This window comes from Talaromyces amestolkiae, assembly GCF_001896365.1.
Source record: "Talaromyces amestolkiae strain CIB chromosome Unknown scaffold18.1, whole genome shotgun sequence".
NCBI classification, from domain to species: Eukaryota; Fungi; Ascomycota; class Eurotiomycetes; order Eurotiales; family Trichocomaceae; genus Talaromyces; species Talaromyces amestolkiae.
Window position 1 is genome coordinate 178,443 of NW_024468054.1, and position 21,050 is coordinate 199,492.

The 21,050-nt window shown below is 47.7% G+C and overlaps 8 protein-coding genes across 8 annotated transcripts, besides 2 other annotated features; 4 read left to right on the forward strand and 4 right to left on the reverse strand.

Annotated features, from left to right (window-relative positions):
* Positions 1-70: 70 nt before the first annotated feature.
* Positions 71-335: a sequence feature (Protein overlapping with rRNA (BHQ10_008113, RAO72101.1) was converted to a misc_feature.).
* Positions 336-391: 56 nt separating this feature from the next.
* Positions 392-665: a sequence feature (Protein overlapping with rRNA (BHQ10_008113, RAO72101.1) was converted to a misc_feature.).
* A 1,417-nt stretch (positions 666-2,082) lies between these two features.
* BHQ10_008114 (uncharacterized protein) lies at positions 2,083-4,427 on the forward strand (the record flags this gene model as incomplete). The annotated part of the gene is made up of 7 exons (XM_040880884.1): positions 2,083-2,937; positions 2,993-3,184; positions 3,242-3,423; positions 3,469-3,580; positions 3,631-3,691; positions 3,750-4,122; positions 4,175-4,427. 7 exons carry the CDS (start codon positions 2,083-2,085, stop codon positions 4,425-4,427), a joined length of 2,028 nt encoding a protein of 675 aa, XP_040736616.1.
* A 234-nt stretch (positions 4,428-4,661) lies between these two features.
* On the reverse strand, positions 4,662-6,232 carry BHQ10_008115 (uncharacterized protein; the record flags this gene model as incomplete). Its single annotated transcript, XM_040880885.1, has 3 exons — positions 4,662-6,075; positions 6,131-6,161; positions 6,214-6,232. The coding sequence occupies 3 exons, from the start codon at positions 6,230-6,232 to the stop codon at positions 4,662-4,664; spliced, it is 1,464 nt and encodes a 487-aa protein (XP_040736617.1).
* An 817-nt stretch (positions 6,233-7,049) lies between these two features.
* Positions 7,050-7,760, forward strand: BHQ10_008116 (uncharacterized protein; the record flags this gene model as incomplete). The annotated part of the gene is made up of 1 exon (XM_040880886.1): positions 7,050-7,760. The coding sequence occupies one exon, from the start codon at positions 7,050-7,052 to the stop codon at positions 7,758-7,760; it is 711 nt and encodes a 236-aa protein (XP_040736618.1).
* Positions 7,761-8,078: 318 nt separating this feature from the next.
* On the reverse strand, positions 8,079-9,677 carry BHQ10_008117 (uncharacterized protein; the record flags this gene model as incomplete). Its single annotated transcript, XM_040880887.1, has 1 exon — positions 8,079-9,677. One exon carries the CDS (start codon positions 9,675-9,677, stop codon positions 8,079-8,081), a length of 1,599 nt encoding a protein of 532 aa, XP_040736619.1.
* A 435-nt stretch (positions 9,678-10,112) lies between these two features.
* On the forward strand, positions 10,113-12,604 carry BHQ10_008118 (uncharacterized protein; the record flags this gene model as incomplete). The annotated part of the gene is made up of 6 exons (XM_040880888.1): positions 10,113-10,298; positions 10,381-10,524; positions 10,583-10,634; positions 10,689-11,242; positions 11,304-12,380; positions 12,431-12,604. The coding sequence occupies 6 exons, from the start codon at positions 10,113-10,115 to the stop codon at positions 12,602-12,604; spliced, it is 2,187 nt and encodes a 728-aa protein (XP_040736620.1).
* A 1,622-nt stretch (positions 12,605-14,226) lies between these two features.
* BHQ10_008119 (uncharacterized protein) lies at positions 14,227-16,551 on the forward strand (the record flags this gene model as incomplete). The annotated part of the gene is made up of 3 exons (XM_040880889.1): positions 14,227-15,081; positions 15,138-15,414; positions 15,470-16,551. The coding sequence occupies 3 exons, from the start codon at positions 14,227-14,229 to the stop codon at positions 16,549-16,551; spliced, it is 2,214 nt and encodes a 737-aa protein (XP_040736621.1).
* Positions 16,552-16,921: 370 nt separating this feature from the next.
* On the reverse strand, positions 16,922-18,461 carry BHQ10_008120 (uncharacterized protein; the record flags this gene model as incomplete). Its single annotated transcript, XM_040880891.1, has 3 exons — positions 16,922-16,966; positions 17,023-17,635; positions 17,689-18,461. The coding sequence occupies 3 exons, from the start codon at positions 18,459-18,461 to the stop codon at positions 16,922-16,924; spliced, it is 1,431 nt and encodes a 476-aa protein (XP_040736622.1).
* A 1,197-nt stretch (positions 18,462-19,658) lies between these two features.
* On the reverse strand, positions 19,659-20,800 carry BHQ10_008121 (uncharacterized protein; the record flags this gene model as incomplete). The annotated part of the gene is made up of 2 exons (XM_040880892.1): positions 19,659-20,395; positions 20,449-20,800. 2 exons carry the CDS (start codon positions 20,798-20,800, stop codon positions 19,659-19,661), a joined length of 1,089 nt encoding a protein of 362 aa, XP_040736623.1.
* Between the last annotated feature and the right edge of the window lie 250 nt (positions 20,801-21,050).

Genomic DNA, 21,050 nt, shown 5'->3' on the forward strand with positions numbered 1-21,050 from the left:
CTAGGAAGAGCCAAAGAAGGGTTTATATAGCGGGCAGGGAGTGCGTTCCATTGCAGAGAAAAAAACTTACTGCAATCCAACAAGTCCATCATACAACCCCCACGCCCCAGCGAACGATGCAGGAAGCACAGGAAGTGCTATTGACGACCCGACCAGGAGTAATTGCAAGGCGGTATTCACTTTTGAGATCCCGGTTGGTTTGACTTCAGCAGAAGGCAGCGAGAAATCCCAGTATCGCGCCATGGTCTTTGGCGGTGGAAGGGATATCCATCGATAGTAAATTGCCGAGATGCTGAGTCCGACGTCACGACCGAGTATAAGAACAGCCAGCCATACTAGTTTTATTAGCATGCTCCAAACACACAGAATGGGAGAAAAGGAGGGGAAATACCGGGCATCCACCCATTCAACGCAAGACAAACAACGCTGATCGTCATCAGCAACTTGTCCGCGGCCGGATCAATGATGGTGCCCACGACAGTCTGCAGGTTGTATCGTCGGGCAATGTACCCGTCTACCAGGTCTGTGATGCCCGCATAGGCGAATAGAGACAATGCAGCTGTGTGGTGATTATGGACCAAGAGGTACCCAACAGCAGGTGCAGCGAGTAGGCGTGAGAATGTCAGAATATTAGGGACTGTGTAGATGTTTTCATGCACTGGCATCGGTAGGCGAGATAGTAATTTAGACTTTGGTTTTGGGTTTTGTTCTTTTGATTCTGTTGTTGGCTCAGGTCTGGATGCAGTCAGCAAGTTCAATATCATATTTATTGACGGATTTCTCACTTGTCCTGCGGCAAGTTCTTGTTGCCATTTCGTCGCTCCTGGCTAAGTGTAAACACTCTGGATTGAATGAATGAATTTCTCATATGGTTATATCTCCAGCTATCTCTGCTGCTCATTAATTATCTGTGGTTATACTTTGGTAACGTAAACATACCTTGCTTTCGACCTTATCAAGCAGATAGCTCCTATTGTATCCACTGCCCTCGATTGTCTATTTGAGACATAGCTCCTGCTGACGGAAAGCGATTGATGTCTTCGTACAAGGACCGACAACATGCCATCGCTATGACGAACAGCGCATGTTGCCGGTGACAATGTCGATCTGATTGGTGCGAGGAGCCTCATTGTGTCCGCTATTATACAGTTTCAGACACAATAGAAGCAATGCAGCCGAAACGACATGAGCCCGCAGTCCAAGACTCAGCCGGACATCAACAGCCACTAAACGAGTGATTAGCTTTGTATCTTTGTTGCCATGGAATTGAAATATACGTACCTATTTTATCGAAGAAACGAATGTATGTACAAACAAAGAAAGTCGATGTAGTGGAGGCATCAAAGGATCTACGGAAGCTTTTCTCGCCGTTAAGCTGTCACGCTAAGCCGCTTTTAGAATAGAGACACGTGATTTGTACACAACTGTATCTACAGATCGACTACGAAATAGTCTTGAGTACTGGTGAAGTGACTATCGTTTAAGTAGTGATCAAAAATTTTACTATATTGTTTTCTATTCGAGTAATGTTGCATTATCACATATCAGGACGTCGACAGTTCAGGCCTCAGTCTTTGGAGAGGACGGGCAGGTTAGGCTAATTTAGGTTTAGCGCGGCCTCCATGTCATTCATTTGTTGATGTTTAACATCAACTTCATCCATTTTATTCATTGATTTCATTTATCTTCTTGTTCTCTATATTATCTGAGCTTGGAGGGTATCAAGGATTTTGATATCACAAAGCTCGGGCCTGTTCTTTCATCTCAACAAGGCCGTGGTCCTGCAGCTTTTGAAAATCGTGTTCTAAATATTTCTTGTCTATGTTGACGTCTAGAACTAAGATGAGGCCGGGCCGAGGACAATTTTTTTTAGCTTTTCTTGTTTGCCTTTACTAAACGGGTTGTTTGCTCTCTTTCTGCGACGATGCTTAGTCCTTGGAGCAATGCCATCCTATCATGAGCTTTGTGACTAGCCGCTGCTACATCCTTCTTTCAACAAAGGCTCCTTTCAGACGAACCTCAACTTTACTTTTACAACACCACCAACCACGTTACTTTATCAGGACAGCAGGTCTATCAACTATGGACCACGAAGACGACTACGATCCAGCCTTGAGAGCTGCCCTTGCAGCGTCGATGCGAGGCCAAACGACACCTCAAAATGATTTTGTCGATCTGACAGGCGACTCAGGTGATGAATCAAAATCCCATACTACGGCAGAAGCGAACGTCATCGATATTGAGGATGAGGAAAGTGACGATGACCTTCGACAAGCTATTGCTCTGTCTATGCAGGAGATGCAACAGTCTCCTCCTGACGGTGTTCTGAACGGGCGTGGCTCAGACAAGACAGACGGTACTACCACTGACTCCGACAAACCTGCTCATGTCTCGCCTAAGCTACGCTCTGCATCTGAGACAGTGCCTCCTGTGGTCAACTTCGGCATTCCAGGACTGGATCGAAAAAAATTAGAAGAAGAGCGACTTGCGCGTGTCGCGAAGCGAAAAGCAGAGAGCAGCATCTCACCACCACCGCTCAAACGCGATGCCAAGGTTGCCAGACGCGATGCCTCACCAGAAAAAATTAGTGAGCTAAAATTGACAGAAGGTCTGCCAGTCACATCAGCACAAGCATTGGCAAATTCAAAGAAATCTGCGGCATCAAGAGCCTCCACCCAAGAGTCCAAACCCAAGACAGCACAGCCATCTTCATCTCCATCTCCACAGTTCCTCCAAGGAGTCGTCAAAAAGACTTGGGCATTTGGTTACGCGAGAAACGGTGACGACATCAAGATTGAGGAAGTCCTTCAGACCGCTGACCTGGAGCTTGCTATTTTAAGCGCTTTCCAGTGGGACATGGAATGGGTGTTCACTAAATTTCGGACACCAAGCAAGACGAGATTTATGATGGTCATGCAGGCCAAGGAGGAATCTACTGTAAGCAGCCAGCTCTACGTTGATTACGGGAGGTCGTCAGCTGATATCATGACAGAGGCTACAATATCAGGAGGAAACAGCTAATATGCCCAACATTCGTTTATGTTTCCCACCTATGGAAGGACAGGTCAATTGCATGCATTCGAAGCTCATGCTTTTGTTTCATCCAGAGTATTTGAGAATTGTCGTCCCAAGTGCAAACATGGTACCGTACGATTGGGGTGAGCAAGGCGGAGTTATGGAAAATGTACGATTTCCGCTCCCCCAAGCTCGAAAATCAACACGGCTAATGTGATTGTGATAGAGTGTTTTTTTGATTGACCTACCAAAAAAGTCCGCACAAGATGCTGCTGATGCCCCCAGAACAGCATTTCACGAAGAACTTGCTTACTTCCTCAAGGCCAGCACGCTGCACGAGAATATTATAGCGAAGCTGTCTAGTTTTGATTTCAAGGAGACAAGCCACTATGCTTTTGTTCATACCGTGTATGTGTCTCACTCTAATTGATTATATGCGCTGACATGTACTAGTGGAGGCTCCCATTTCGGCGAAGCCATGACACGCACAGGCCATTGTGGACTTGCTAGAGCTGTAAAATCCATGGGGCTGGAGACACAAGACCTGATCAACATCGACTTTGTGGTATGCACTGCGTGAATACATGTAAGGAGTGATGAATGCTAATCAGACAGACCTCGTCCATCGGCTCSCTGACTGATGAATTCATGCGATCAATCTATCTTTCAGCGCAAGGTAATCAGTCCTCTTGTCGACTTTCCAAGCATTTGCTAATGCGTGTCATATCGTCTAGGTGTTGATGCCCAACGAGCCACAGGCTCAGAATGGAAATCCCGTTTCCGAGTCTACTATCCATCTGAACAAACGGTATCACAATCAAAGGGCTCAAGACGAAGCGCAGGGACCATTTGTTTCCAGGAGAAATGGTTCATAGGTCCAAAGTTTCCTAGAAATGCTTTACATGATTGTATCAGTCGTCGAGAGGGGTTGTTGATGCATAACAAGGTGCACACCCTCTTCTTTCATAATTCGGAGAACTGGTCATCAACTGACGAATACTTCAAGATGATGTTTGTCCGCCCTGAGACATCGATCAAGCTATCCGATGGCTCCAGTTGTAGAGGATGGGCGTACGTGGGTAGCGCAAATCTTTCCGAAAGTGCATGGTAAGTTTGTAACACATTCTTCTGAGATGTTTATGCTAAAGACAAAAAATAGGGGCAAAGTCGTGCAGGACCGCATCAGAAAAGAGCCGAAACTGAATTGCCGTAATTGGGAATGCGGCGTGTTGGTGCCGATTACTGAATCACCATCTGCATCTACCTCGGATGAGGAAGAAAAAAAGGACGAGAGCAATTCAGTAGCGGAAGGGGATATCGTCCAGATTTTTTCATCTATGGTACCAGTGCCAATGCGTGTGCCTGCGCCGTCTCTTGGTCGCGAGTTGAAGCCTTGGTATGGCGCTTGGTAGGATTGGTCTATTTATCCTGTAAAATCCTTCGTTCATGGGAACCGTTTTAACCCCATTCAATTATTCTATTAATGCCCGTGCTTTGAAGAAAAAAATCTTCCATATCCATTAATCTGCACTTGTCTTGTTGAGGAGGGAATATTATTCTGCTACATACATAGACGTAGGTGGTATATATCACAGGCCGTCATTTTTTATCATTGCCAACCTTTGAAGGTAATAATCTATAATACATCACTGCCGAACTCCCGGCATCGAACCCGGGATATCAAGTGTTTCACCCAAACCTGGACTCGCGCGCGGAAGCTCGTCAAAACTTCCAGCCGAATCATACCGACCCGCCGGCCCACGGAAACGCAATCCAGGTCTGACGGGACTATCGTCGATGATGGCCTCTTCTGGAACAGACGGTGTTGGTTCGGCTGGTCCGCCGCTGCGAGACGACACAGAAGCCGCTGCCACGGCCTCGACATCGTCACCGGGTCTGACGCCAGTTCGCCCCTTTCTGGGCCAGAAATCGGGCAATCCGACAACTTGCACGCGAGGCTCGACGACCCGTTCTTCGAACCAGGATTGGATTCGGGCTTCGACTAGTTGCGCCACTTTGGGGACATCCTGTAATCTGCTCCGCGACCCGATGAGTGATCGAACCGAGAGATCTAATCTGTAGTCGGGAAGGAATGAGAATGCGAGGTTTGTTTTGGGGACGCCTTTTTTCTCGGGGTTGGCGGTGGGGTTGGCTGCTGATCCATTTAGTTCGGCTGAGATGTGTTGAAAGAGCGTTCGCACGTTCAAGTGGCTGGCATCTGGTGTCGGTGCGGAGGAGGGGCTTTGAGGTGTACTAGCTGGAATCAGAGAGATGCACAGCGTCCCCGAGAACCGAACCACAGAAACCGACAACGCAACAGGCAGCACGGCAGAGCGTGGTTTTGGATAATTCAAGATCAAGGATGTCTCAATGGCGAGCGACAAGTTGTCATCGCTTAAATCAACGTCCATCAATGCTTGTAACCTGCCTCCATCTGAGTTCGGATCATCCACGGCAATGACTCGGCAATTGCTGAAGATTGGAAACTCCTCGCCGAGTGATATATCAGTGACTTTGATCGTGTCGATAAAAGACGGCTTCTTTTGCGGGTCATTGATCGCAGCAGATAGAGAATCAAGAATCGAACTCGTCGGCGAATCCTTCAGTAAATATGCCGTCTGCCGGTACTGCGCAATAGTCTGCGCAATCAGCACATTGAACCAGTCCAAAGATTCCGGTTGATGTGTAGAATGTTGTACTCGATGTCGTCCTTGTTTTGTATGAGACAGCTGTGTAGGAATAGCATTGTAGTATGTTTTCCTCAATATCGAGCGTGTATTAGTTGCGGATGAGGGGACGGGCCGGAGTACGTTTGAAGTAGAAGGCTTCTCGCGTAGGGTCCGTGGACTGCCGGCATTTGTGTTGTTGTTGTTGTTGTTGCTGCTGACATTGTTGTCACCTTGATTTATGGAGTAGGATCGATGATGCGATGCAGTGCGACTGGCCAGCCCGCGCGAGGGAGGTGCTGGTGCTTCGCCGAAGATGAAGAATTTGATGAACGCTCCGATTAGGAGGACGACGGAGAGCTGTCCGAGTAGGAACCCTTGCGTGAAAGATAGTCTAATACAATTAACTTCCGTCATATTTGATTTGTTAGATCTGATTCGGAGCTTACGAGGGCTGGGCAGGGACACCAGGAGCGTCATCTAGACATCGAGTTATTAGTATAGTGTCTTAGTTAGAGGAACAACGACATACATTGGGAGTGTTGAGACATGATAGACTGATACGTCTAGATCCATGAAGTGCCCACCATCCCAGTCAGAATTGGGCTGACGAAGGCTTCACTGAATGAGGATAATTAATTGAAGTGGTCGAGAGTTGAAGCATAGAACGAACTAAGAAGATCGCCAAAAATCAAGGCTAGGCGATTTACGGCTTAGCTTGTCGATTATGTCGTCACATGTGATTGTTGATAACAGATCTACTGTCTACACATTGTCCTTTGTCTTCTTCAATCTTTTTTTCCCTTGCGAAGAAGGGTCTGTCAAAAACTCTACTGAGCTTCTAGCTCATCCTTTTCATACTGATATTTTCTTGGAATTCTGGGAATTCTACCAATCAATCACTACCAAGTCACAGCACTCAACAAGCTTGAAGAAACGAACCTTGGATATTCGCGCAATCGACGCCCTAGATTTTGCAGCACTTGATTATCAGATCGACACTAAGTGGCTGCGGCAAAGTTCATACCATTCAAGACCTGGGTGAGGCCACGTTTACAACTATACTGTCAACAGGGTTGAGCGAAGCACACCTAGCGTCTGGTAAACAGGATAGTCATTACGAGACAGAGTGAAGGACAAGCTATCAATATGAAGGGAATAAACTTGACACGTCTACTTTTTGTACTATCGCTACTCTCAACGGCTATATCAGAAACCTCACCAAGTAAAAATGCAGTACGCCTTTCTAACGTCCAAACCCTCACCCTACACGCAGACCGCGAAACATCCCACCGCCGCGTGTCACCCCTTCCACAACTGAAATGCGTTGGTCCCCAAAATGTTTGCAAACTTTATAAAATAGATATCATGCGCTGCACAAACCAAGGCTACGACTACGACGAGGAAGACATACAATGGAGCTGTACAGCCGACCTTCCATCGGAATTCAAACTCGGTTCCACAGATGTGATTTGCGAGGGCTATAGAAATGCAGATGATAAATGGATTCTCAAAGGCAGCTGTGGGGTAGAATATCGTCTTCTGTTGACTGAGAAGGGTGAGGAACGGTATGGACGCTTGCGTCAATCGCCGCACAAGGAAAAGTCGAAAGATGGGGATGAGTCTGAGAGCAATATTTCGGGTCTTATCTTCATGCTTATTTTCATTGCTGTTCTATTTTTTATTGCTTTCGCCATATCGAGAGGCAATAATCGTGGCGGAGACCGGGGCAGACGGCTAGGCGAAAACAACCGAGGTGGAGGAGGTGGTGGTGATGACAACGATGATCCTCCTCCCCCATACGACTATCAGCCTCAATCTCGACAGAAGAAGTCCAACTCAGGAGGACCGGGATTCTGGACGGGAGCGGCAGCTGGAGGCGCCGCTGGTGGAGCAGCCGGCTATGCGATGGGCAGGAGACATAATTCACAATACGACCGAGACACGGGAGCAGGACCATCATATACCAGGCGCAATGATTATGGTTATCGAGACGATCCTGGTCCAGCTCCAGGGCCATCGCAATCTTTCTCTCCTGCTAGGTCAAATACTGGTTTTGGATCTACTAGACGAAGGTGAACGAGGAAAGGCCCCATTCGACTTACTTACGAGACCTCTTGAAGTATTGGCAATGAGCGATGTATTACTATTGATGTAGTAACATGTTCACGGAGCCTTTGCAAGGCTAAGTGTGCAGAAAAAATCAAGTAAACGAATAAATGACAAAACACCGCCTCTTCATCAAGACGCCAAGGCCTTCCGATTGTTCCTGGCCAAAAATCCCGTGCAAAATCCCCGTTAAACGCCTCATAAAGTACATAATCTAATTGGTATAATAGTCGTAGTTGCTTTGGTCTCATTTGCCAAAGCAACAATCGAACTTGAAACTCAAACCCGTCATGCGCTGATACTCTTTGAAATGGAGCGTCTCTTCTTAACGGAAGTAGTCTCAATGCTGGGAACGACATTCTTGTCATTCACGAGGCCGCTTGGATTGTGCATAAGCTCATCCTGCGCTCGTTTCTCTCTTTCGTGCTGTTCTTCAATTCTCTTTTTGTCTTCGTCGAGTTCCCGTTGTATGACTTCGGGATCTTCGTAGACTGTATTGGTCAATTCCGAGTATGTCTGAATATCGAACAATTCAGAAGGCCCCAGGAGTGTCCGTTTAATTCGCTCAGGGTCCTTACGCTCCTCGTTGTTGAACTTCAATTTGATCTGACGTCGATTCCGCCCTGGAAACATCTTGCTTATGGACTCGAAATCGGTGCCAAACATTCTGAGACCTCTATAGAATAAATCGGTCAACTCCTCATCCCAAGACACTGCTTTGGTACGTTTGCCATATGTAGCCTGGTTGATCTTTCTGTTGAGCCGACTTTCAACCACGTCTTCTCCCTCACCGAGTTCGCGCGCTGCATCGGCATGCTGAACAATCTCTAGCGAGTCTTTATCGACGACAATTTCACCATTCACGATTCTCATCCGTGGAAGGTTGGTTTTGGTTGGAGTTGTGTTGACGGTAGGTGCAGATGACCCATTCTCTGCGTCCGGCTTAACAGGCGTACCAGCATTGCGAGCCTTTTCTCTAGCTTTCTCCTTTCGTTCAGTCTCTTGTTGTTCAAGGTTTCGCAATTCTATTTCTCGTCTCGACTTTTTGCCGGTTCTGAGGTCTTTGCATAACTCAGACATCTTCACGACTGTTGGTGCAATTTCCACATTCTCGGATTCTTCTGGTGTGGGCTCTCGCTTCCGTTTACCTCGGGGCTTGCGAGGGTTCGCGCTTTCCGTGCCTGGGGTATTTTCCGATGTTGTACTTTTACGTCTCTTACTTTGAGATGCGCGTGGCTTTGGAGTAGTTATTTTCTGGGGTGTAGATTCTCCGCTTGTCGCAGTTGCAGTGTTTACATCAAAGATATTTTCAGTCCGATTCATTCGTTCGCGAGGAGCCGCGATACGGGATGTAGGTTGTGCGATTGGTGTAGGGTTACTCTCAGCCGCAGCCACTTGTGCAAGCGCTTGTATGGAAGCCTCCACTGTAGGTATAGTTGTGTTTGATGCTGTGATGGCTTCGACTCCAGGTACTTGAGTTTGAGGTGCATTGCTCGCTCTTTCACGTCTCGACTGTGTTGGTGCTGAAACAGGTACAGGCCCCTCGGGAACGACGGATCCTTCATGGGATGTAGGCCGCGTGGTTTCTGTGATCGGAGTGACTGACGCGACCGGTCGAGAGATAGGAGTCGCAGACGTGCTACTAACGATCGCATCTTCTATCCGCGGCTCTTCGGTCACTTGCACTGGTTGAGGCGTATCTGGGCTGGAGGCAACAACTGGTGGGGCTTGCGCTTTCTGTGTCTCAGGCACCGGTGTAGCAGAAGGCCTGCCATCGCTAACGCTGGCTCTCGTAGAGTTTGCAGCTGCTGGAGGAGCACGACGAGGAGGTGCCTTGGGCGCAAACTTCCTCCCCGATTTGTCTGCGAGGAAATTGGTATAAGGCATACAGATGCGGGGTGTTTATGACTTACTAACTGCAGAACTTGTAAAAGACACCATCGCGTGAAGACGGGACTATCAGTCACATATTTGAATCACATAGAATCAAATTGTAATGCTGATCTCGCGGATTATGCTGCCTCCGGACTCCAGTCGATGTCCAAATACTCTTCCTATCAGAAGACGTTCGGTGACTCAATGAGAAATCTGCGGAGAAGTGGGCTGAGGTCACGTGAGAGGCGCTAACGACGCTAGCCCAGAAGCCGAAGTCGAAAATCCTCCCTCCTGTTCTTGCAATGACCGTTCTTTCGCTACACCTCCCGTCCGTATCACGCTTCTGTATCGGTTTCTACGCGTGCTGTCCCCCCAAAATCACTCATTTGATTGCGCGCGTATAGCTGACTAGCGGCTGTTTCCATCGGGAGATCCCATTAGCCACTGATGCCTGCCGTCGAAGCAACCCCCGTTTCATCGTCTGAGTCCGGTCTTATCAAGATGGAAGACCGGAAGAGACCTGCCGTTCATGATCAGAATGATGCTGCGCCGCCATCGAAGAGACAGGCGACTGCTATCAACGGGAATAAACCTCACCCAGATGCCGATATGCCATGGAAAGATGACTTGGAGGTAAGGCGTTACCATCTGGATACCGCAATAATCACCATACTTTTCACTACAAGTTTATTTGCTGACTGGGTTTATCCTATAGCGCTTCACGAAAGATGCCATTTGGCGCCAGATGCAGGAGTTTAAGCGGGAAAAGGTCACATTGGAATCAAAGGTCAAAGAGATGACAAAAGCCGCCACATTTCACGAAGATCACCTCCGGATAATCGATGCCTGGTTCAAACAAGTAAGATGATAAACTATGTGTTCTTGATGAAATTGAGACTAACATGAGCTCTTATCAGTTAATCGACGAAGTCAAAATATTGTTTGGTGATAACGATGCGAACGGCCAAGGTATGAGTGCTTTTTCCAAATCTTCCGCTTGAACAAGATACTGATATCTGATAGATCATCCCGCTTTTCAAACTTCCCTTCTGTTCGATGATAATGAGAACTTCCAGAAACACCTGAAAAGTCGATCAAGTGACATCAAAGATACCGTCTCCAAGTTGATAGCCAACGCACCAAAAGCAACCCAGGAAGTGTCGGAATTACAGAGTCAATTGACTAAGAAATTAGCTGAAGAGAGGGTGACCATAGTCGAGCTGGAGAAGGCTATATCCGAAAGACAACAATTCGAGGAACAGTTAGAGGCTGCTTCTCTGCGGTATATGATGGCCGAGAAGAAGCTTGATCGGGCAAGAAGTATGACAGTCGCCAAACTGGAAAAGCAATATATTCTTGGCGCGTCACGACCCGGAGCAGATGGACCGTCATCTGCAACCCGCGAAGAGACTGCAACACCAGTCAACGGCGCTGCATCCACTCCCGAGAAAAGCTCAGACCTGGAAGAAGCATACAACAAAACTTTGGCCATATCTCGAAAACAGCGGGAGCAATTGGACACACTGGAGGCTGAAAATGCAAAGTTGACAAGTGATATTACCGCTCTGAACGTCAAGGTTGGTCATCTCACCCGAACCGCTTGCGGATACTCGAAAATCGCTGACACGTGGATCGTAGAATTCGAAACTCACCGACGACGACTATGCGCACACGGACCTTTTCAAACAACTCAAATCGCAATATGAGGATGTGATTAAACGTGTCAACCATCTCGAAGCGTTGAATGTTCAATTGCGAGAAGAAGCTGGAAAGCTGCAGGCTGAAAGAACCGCATATCGAAACAGTATGGACGCCGAAAAGCAAAAGGAAGTCGAAGAAAAGGATGCCCAATTGCAAAAGGCGGAGTCTGATCTCGCAAGAATCAGAAATGCTCGGGACGAATTACTTGCCGAACAGCAGATGAGAAAAGCCACCCAGGAACAAGAGTCGACGGCAGCCTCTAAGGCTCAAGAGTTAGCCGCGGCCAGAGAGGCGCAGATCGAATCTCTAGAGTCAGAAGTAGAGAGATTGCGGATCCAAGTCGATGGTCTAAAGGACGATACAGCCGAGCACCTTGAAGGGCTTTCGGTGGAGGAATTGCGAACGAAATATCAGAATCTCGACCGACAATATGCAATGCTCAATAAAGAGCTAGCTTCAATGCAGACCGTTTGCAAGAAGTATTCAAGCCTAGCATCACAGAAAGTTGCCGATATCAATGCCCTTGAAGAAAAAGCCCAGCGGTTAGCTGCAGAAAAATCCAAAGCCGATCAAAAGTACTTTGCAGCCATGAAGAGCAAAGAGGCACGGGATGCTGAAGTACGCACTTTACGACTGCAAAATTTGAAGAGCTCCGACATCATCTCCCAACTCAAAGATGCTGAGGCCGCCACTCGTTCGCTCGTCGCAAACCTCGAAAAGCAGATTGCAGAAGGGAAAGAAGCCCTCACATCTGTATCGACCAAATATCGTGCCTCACAACAACAGAATACCGAAAATGTAGTGACTATAGATGGTCTGAAGGCGCAGGTCGCCGAACTCAAATCCCTCATGACCGCAAAGGACAACACGCTGGCTTCCACATCGGCCGCTTGCAGAAAAGCCGAGGTGGAGGTTGAGAGTTTAAAATCAACACTTTCCGATACAAAGAAGAGCCTGGAAAATTGGAAGACCAAGTCACTTGGCAATTCCTCATCCGAATATGAGATGCTCAGGGTACGTTTTCTGTGCACTGGATTAAATGATCTCAGCTAATGGCAGTATAGACTCTTGCACTTTGCACGGTTTGTCGACGCAATTTCAAGAACACAGCAATTAAGACATGCGGCCATGTCTTTTGCAAGGATTGTGTGGAAGAGCGCCAAGTCTCCCGGTCACGAAAATGCCCGAATTGTAACAAATCCTTCGGAAGCAACGACTATATGCACGTGACACTCTAATCACGTCTCCCCGTTTTTCACGTCCTAACTGTATACTATTTTCTTTTTCTCGTCATTTTTTTGGTGTGTTTCATTTTCAAGGCGTCTTCTGCGGTTACAGTTAGCGTGGGGCTCTCATTCTGTTTTGAAAGCGGTTGGCGTTCGGCAGTATGGTTGCTTCGACTTCGTATATCTCCTCGTTATAGAAGGAGCTGCCTCATCACTGTCGGCAAACGAAAGATTTTTGGATAGCGAGACGATTAGTGGTTGGATTCAGCGCCCATGTACCGTTGCGAAATGTATCAGTAGTGCAGTTATCAATTCAATTCCACCACCATCAAAAGCAAGCCGTGTTCGTATCTGTATAATTGTAACTCCCTACGATAAATTTTCATGAGTTGAAGATTCTGCTATACAGCAACTCATGCCTCCCTAGCCACAAATCGAGCACTGGCGCTACTTGACCAGCATCCGCAGGCCTCGTATAAAAGTCAAGCTTTATCCGCTCATTGATCAGGTTCCGAATCTCATCACTCGCAAGAAACGTCTGCGCTTGATAAGGACCCATGACCGATGCTCGCACAGCCGCACTCAGAACTGCTTTTGCATGATTCAACATGAATGTATAAGCAGTTATACCAACCTCAATCCCCATTGCAGCACATACAATGCCCCATAATGGCGCGAAATGCCCGTTGGGGCCTAAAGAGTCGTTGTCATATCCGCTGATTTTCAATGCTTCGGAAAATTTTTCGATTGCTGTCACGGCAGATTGAGCCTCATCGCTGAGGTTGTTGATGGAATTACCTTTGAGTATGTAGGAAGGTCGAAAGGATTTCTCCCACACGCCGAGAAGAGCTCTTCCCTGCGCGACGCTTGCTCTTCTGGCTACTGTGCAGGGCGTAGATGCATCAAGATCATTGTCTAGCGTCTCAAGCTCCGTTGGAGAGCGGTAAGCGGCCAGCAGATAAGGTAAAGAAGCTCTTGAGACGGATGAGATCGATAGTCTGAGAAATTTTTTGAAAGAAACGATAGGTGGAATAGGTGGAATGGACTGTGGTGATGCTTTCTGATGCGCCAGAAATGACTCTAAACCGCTGGAGTAAGCGAATGAGCCCAGTGGTAGGGCAGAGTCGGATATCAATAATAGCGAATGTACAAACGGTGATAATTGATCTATGTCTGGTAGAATCGTTACCAGGGGAATTCATAGAGTCTTCAATTACTCTAAAAAAGCATTGTGAACATACTATCGTTTAAGCCTGAATCAGGAGATTCTCTATAAGCGATGTTGTCGTGCTTTTGTAGCCGACTTCGCGCGTTCTTCAGTTGAAGCTCGAGTTCTCTTATTTCATTTTCGATTTCTAGACGGTCAATCTGAGACATGTTGCAGGCTGGTGTTAGGTATCAGGAACGATACTGAATGTCGACGAAGAAGTTGTTGATCAAAATGCGCTTGATTGAACCATCACAAAAGAGGAGCTGCGAAGGCGGAGACAAGAGGCAGAAAATGTGCAGTCATTGCCATGCATCGTCACAGGCCGGCCATCTTCTTGATTCTCAATTGATACTCGATGATCGATATACGATAATCTCCCCAACATGTGGCTCGCATCATCATAGTATCGATTGAGTAGATCACGATGTCGGGGAAGCGGATGCTGGATGCTATCCAGCTCCTGAATGTTGCCAAAAATGTTGCATACAAACATCTTACTATTCGGCAACAACAATTAGATGTCTATACACGCACATCCTCTTTGACGAAGGGTCTCAAGCAGCAGTATGAAAACCTAGTGATCACCGCTCAAGCGGCTTCTGCGTTGGCTCAACGCTTTGATGAGAGAAAGCCATCTGCTTCATGGCCGGATGACAGAGCTACAAGMCCCGCCAATTCGGATGTAATCATCAACACATCTCAAAAGGTTGCCGAACAGGTCAATCAAAGCCAAGCGCATGATGTCAAGGCCATTAAACCAGAGACAAAATTATCATCAGACGAAGCCAGAAAATTACAACGACAAGCCGAGTTCCAGATACCCACCAAACAAGCGGCTCCTGAGACGTCATCAGCTTCAGATCACCTCATCACCAGCAAGGCTCAAGATACATTTTACAATCCATCTTTGAGTCCGAAGGTGGGCCTTTCTTCACTACCTCGGGTCAAGATACCGCAGGAAGGAAGCGTTGTGCAAGAAAGCGACCCACATGTCGCTTCAGGCCCTATAAACTCTGATGTGTTCTATACTCCCAATAATGCATCGGAGGAACCATCGGAAGAGGCTCTACAGGCTGTATTCCGTAGTCCGAGGGTTGCAGGTTTGCTGTTATCAAAGAAGAAAAGAAATCCATATATCACCAACAGAGAAGATCAGGTTGCGAAACAGGAGCCAGTTCAGAAGGAAGCCATCGATAATGTAGTAGCGGAGCCAAAAGTCGAGAAAATCGAGAAAGAAGATGTTATCTCTACTATTGAGGCCCTACCAAAAGATGTTCAGGTGCGCAATGAGCATGATCTTCACCAGAATCTATGACAGAAGCTAACTACCATCAGGACATCGTCGCAGAGGCACCAATAATCAAAGAAACTCCCTATCAAATGTCAGAATCGCGTGTGCCCTCTACACGCCTCGGCAGAATTTGGCAATACGGTGGCCTCGCTACATCAATGGCATTTGGCGCTTTTGGTGAAAGTTTTCGAAGAGCCACCGGATCTGGTGATGCCAACGGATCGATCATGTTTAGTGCTGGGAATATGGAACGCCTCGTCGCAAAGCTGTCCAAGATGAGAGGTGCGGCTTTGAAATTGGGTCAAATGATGAGCTTCCAAGGTTTGTCCGCCTTTTTCCAGAAGGAGTCTTCTTTGACTGACGAGATACCAAATAGATTCCCGGATGCTGCCGGAGCCTATTGCCGCAGTCCTGCAACGAGTCCAAGACCGTGCTGATTACATGCCAGCTTCACAAAGAGATAAAGTTCTCGTTGACAACCTAGGCCCCAACTGGCGAGACCTCTTCGAGTCCTTTGAAGAGATCCCCATGGCAGCGGCTTCAATAGGCCAAGTGCACGGTGCAGTCCTGAAGGAAGGCAGACGACGCGTAGCCGTCAAAATCCAATATCCCGGCGTCGCAGACTCGATCGACTCTGACCTCAACAACCTCTCCATTCTTCTTACAGCAACCCGCCTCTTACCCAAGGGTCTGTTTCTCGATAAGACAATTGCCAATGCCCGCACTGAACTCGCCTGGGAATGCGACTACGAACGCGAGGCCCGATGCGCAGAAAGATTCCGCAACCTCCTCAAAGAGGATTCTTCTTCCTTCGTCGTCCCCGAAATCATCCACGAAGCATCCGGTAAACAAGTCCTAACTATGGAGCGCATGGACGGTATAGCCGTAACCAAAATCAAGGATTTCACCCAGGAACAACGCGACCGAATCGGCACTGAGATTCTGCGTTTGTGTCTTCGTGAAATCGTCGAGTTCCGGTTTATGCAGACTGACCCCAATTGGACTAATTTCCTCTATAACGCTGAAACGAATCGTCTTGAATTACTCGATTTCGGCGCTTCGCGCGAATACCCCGCAGACTTTATAGAGACGTACGTTGACACCCTCCTCGCCGCCGCACGCGATGATAGGGAAMCCTGCCGCACCCTCTCCCTCAAACTCGGCTATCTCACGGGTTACGAATCCCAAGCCATGGTCGACGCACACATAGACTCTATCATGACCCTGGCAGAACCATACCGCGACTCTGCGCCAGATATCTACGATTTCCGTGATCAGACGATCACAGACCGAGTGCGATCCTTAATTCCGACGATGTTGAAAGAGAGGTTGGCGCCGCCGCCGGAGGAGACATACAGTCTGCATAGAAAGCTGAGTGGTGCGTTTTTGCTGTGTGCAAAGCTAGAGAGTAGGGTGCCGTGTAAGGAGATGTTTAGGGAGGTTGTAGCCCGGAGATGAGATATTCACCCCGTTGGTGTGCAGCAAGTGTTGTGTATAGATAGGTGGATCATATATGTACGATAGTCAATAACATAGATAATACGTATACTCCGTTAAACACATACCCTCGATAATGTACGTTGTACTTAATACATACGATATACCAGACCTAAGGCATTAATCATTTCATCAACGGTTCGAAGCTGCCCTCATAATAAATACATCATCGATATCGATGTCACTCCACCCGAAAAGATGAACAGAAAGGGTCATTCGGATCATAATCATTTCATAGGCACATCACATCAACAAGTGGCCCCAAAATTATCGAACGTAGGTATTTCTGCACAAACATGACATGAAAAAGCATCACCGTTCTGCCTACATATTACATAGTATCACCAGTGGGTTTGTACAATATAGTAGTGACATACTACAAATCAAGTTAGAACATGAATAATTCAAGAGGCGAAGAGAGGGAAGGGGTACCTTTCGTTTATATCTCGTCGTGACACTTGTAGCCAAAACGCCGTTTTTGATACTACTTGTCGCAAGATGATTCAGCACCGTGTGGTTCGGATAATTCAAGACACTGTTATCATCCTTCATCGGCGTTGTGCCGTTCAGAATTGATCGACCCAAGAACAGAGGTAGAATTGGTGGCGTAGTAGCATCAGCGATCACATTTGCGGCTCTTTGATAGTCTGCGTCTTCCTCTTCGCGGTCAATATCCACTAAGAATTGAGGGACGGTGCCGCTGAAATTGCCCATGGGAATTTCCTCCTCGGGCTCTTCTTCGGGTTCTTCGTCCTTGTCGAGGGAGTCCTGGGTTTGTTGGGCTGTGACGGTTTCGGGGAGGACTTGGGGTGGATGAACGCCTGCGGGGACCATGGCTCTCATCGTTCGTTCACTTTCGCGGCGGGATCGTTGGCCTTGCAAATCATCTGCTACGACTTCGATGTAGTTGACTAGATGATTTGTGAAGTCGACGGCAGTGGGGAGGTCATCCGAAGCTCGCATATCTCCATCGACGATGAATTTGAGATGGTGGGTTCCAGGGCGAAGATGCAGTGTGGTTGACTTGATATTAGGTTCGGTATCACTGAGGATTGTCAGATCATATATCACAATATCTCACTTTATTTGATGTAGTACCTTTTGTGTAATCTGAATTTTTTCTCCCAATTCACGAATGTACCAGTAACGAATACTCGGTCTCCGGCACCCTTCCATTCGATCACAGTCGGTACTGCTTTTTGACCTGGGCCATGCATGGCATATGCCAGCAACTCATCTTCGACTTCATCTTCATCGACATGCGGATCATCAAGCGATATCGTTGCTTGAGGTACTTGATTCTCCAGTTCAAATGGAACTGAATCCACTTGCGAATCCGCCGGCGCAATGACCGGGGAACCGGGTGTAGCATTGGCATCTCCAATGGGTAGAGGTAATCGAGGCGGACCTCTCTGGAGGTGCGATGCTGAATAGTATGTATTTGGGATATTTGCAGGATTGGCTGACGACTCGTGGGGTATGTAGCCTTCATCTCTCCTGGTTCCGGCACGATTCGTTGATGTGGGAACTTGAACCGGGTTGGAAGCCTCTACCGCCTCTCGGGTTGGATATCGATTATCAAACCCCCTGCCACCAGTCCTGTCCGGTAGTTCATGAATTGGCGGTGTCGTCTGAGGAGTAACATTTCGCGACTGTAGACGTTGCTGTACTGCGGCTACACCATGAGAAACCGGCTGGCCTGTCGCGCTCTCTCTGGTAGCCGAGGGATCTGCGGCACTCGCTTTTGTGCCTGACAATGCATTGATGGAGGTCCGCCTGTTCACCCTTCGCTCTTGGCCGGGGACATTATGAGCACCGGCTAGCGGAGGGTGCGAGGTTCCTGGCGGACTCTTGGAGGGACTGTTGCCCATCTAGAGCGGGGAGGTCGCCGGCTTTTGCGGGGGGGGGACGGGTGCAGAGAGACAAGGCGCTAGCATTCGACGTTGGGCTCTGTGAATAGGCAAGGCGAATATGGATGAATGAGACGTAAAAATTGACCGACTAGAAATACTTCTTTGGATGTTGGCGAAAGTAGACGTAAAAAAGTAAAGTGAAGAGGTTGCCCAGTGCAGTTAGAGAGGGGAGGATAACGGGATGGGCCCAAGCTGCCGATCTAAAGGCCGCTAGTAAGTTTATGGCCTAGCCGGTGAGTACTGCTTTGGGAAGCTGCCATCGTCATCGTCTGTTCGTTTTGGATAAACAACAATTTCTTTATGTCTACACGATTGAATATTTAATATGGAATCGGCCGATGAGCCCATTATGGATTCAAACGTCTGGCTTCTCATCTTGCGGTACTCGGGAGCGCTTCTTTACTTTATCGCATATCCTGTCGTTTTACTGCTATGGAGCCTGTTGTCTCTTCTATTGTCCCTTCTTGGGATACTTTCGGCCCCCTTTCTGTACGTTGCGCGAGTGATGTTCTATGTAATTGGCGCTCCTTTTAGATTTTTGGCAAAGTTCGAGGTAAGTCTTATGGTATTGGTTCGTGAGTATCATGGTCTGATCGTGGGCTAATGCGGAAAATCAAATACAGCCTCTGTACTATTTCCTGGGATATGCAGTGTTGATTGGTGGAGTTGCTGGTCTGTTGCTTTGCATCACATATCGATTTATTGGACAAATTTTCAACCTGTCAAGCGACACAAAAGACGAGCAGCCTCGGGTCAAAAGATCTTACTCGACGGATGCGAGTTCGGAAATAGACGAGTATTCGGACTCAACAGCATCTGAAGCCCGCGAGAGCAAGCCTCGTTATCAGAAATCAGACAGCAAACGCAACAATAGATTCACGCTGAGTGAATTCTATGCTGACTGGATGGATCGAGATGATCTCATCCCATCGAAAGAGCCCGGGATATTATCGTCGACGATCATAGAAGAGGACGACAACCAGGAGGCTTGGGAGTAGATGACCGGAGTCCTCCGAAAAAAACCGATTCTATGTCCAACCTGATGCATGTTATGTATATAGAAGTGTTGATGCCAAAATGACAACGCTAAGCGAAGATCTCGCTCAATGAGCCCAAACACCATCTATGTGTAGCACTTTTAGGAATGTCGACATCTCAGTCTCGCCAATCGACGTAAACATCGTCGGTTCGGAATCTTTGTGTACAGGTAGACTCCTCAATGGGCGTTTTGAAGCCGCAGCTGTGCGCCATCAAACCGGCCTGAGCGATCATGATACCGTTGTCAATGCAATAGCGCTCATCCGTGGCGTACAAGTAGCCGCCTCGGTCCTGTGCCATCAGAGACATCATCTCCTGCAGTCTTTCGTTGCTTCCAACACCACCGACTATAAGAACATCCTTAGCACCAACATGTGCCATCGCTCTTTCGGTAATTTCAACCAGCATGGCATATATCGTTTCTTGTAATGAGAAGCATAAATCCGCGCGGGTGATCTTGTCGCTAGCATCTGTATCGCCGTTCGAGTCTGCTTGATCGTACTCATCCAAGGCAGCAGCAGCTTGTCCATTGAGGCCCAACGATGTTGCCAGACCGTCAATGCTTGCCAATATTCCCGAAAAGGAGCAGTCCATGCCCTTGACAGTATACGGCATTTCGACCAATCGTTTTCCCTTCTTGGCAAGTTGCTCAATATTATAGCCAGGTGCTGGGTCGTTTGGTATATATAGTGTGCGCGCAAATCGGTCCAAACAATTTCCAACAGCTATGTCAAGGGTCTCTCCAAATATACGATATCGTTTGGAGCTATATGCTATGACCTGTGTATTGCCCCCGGACACATATAAGACCACTGGGTTTGTGGCCCCTGTAACTTGTCGTCCCATTTCAATATCTGTACAGAATTTAGTCATGTATAGATATAGCGTCAGTTCATAGTCAACGTACGTCCAACACAATGATTCACACCAATCAAGTCCTTCCCCCATAGAAGACTCAACATGCGTGCTGCGACAGCTGTGCTCTGAAGCGGGGCTCCCATACCAGGGCCCTTGGTGTAGCAGATACAGTCCACATCGGCCACAGATATCTTTGCTTCTATAAGAGCTTGCTTGACCAGCTTCACAACCCATGCGCGATGGTGTTGCGCAGTATCTTTTGGTAAAAACCCCTCTCCTGGTGGTGCGTTGTAAGTATGCCTGACATTTGCGAGCACTTGAGCGGGGCCGCCATTTTTGGGATGGAGCATAATGCCCACGCCTATTTTGTTGGCAGAGCCTTCGAGGCCGATAGCGATCATTGCGTATAAATTTAAAATGCAGAGTACTGAGACTAGTGAAGTAAGACTCTGGCACGTACAAAGTAACAAAGTGGTGAAGACTTGAAGTAGAAAAATCGACTAATCGGGAATGAATGAAATTTGCTGGCGATGACCAAAGCGGATATGCTCGATGCTTATCGATTGGCCACGCGGATACGGACAACAGAAAGGGACAGCGGCAGATCCGCCGCCGTCGGCCGTTGGATTTATCCGAAGCGAGCACAGAATA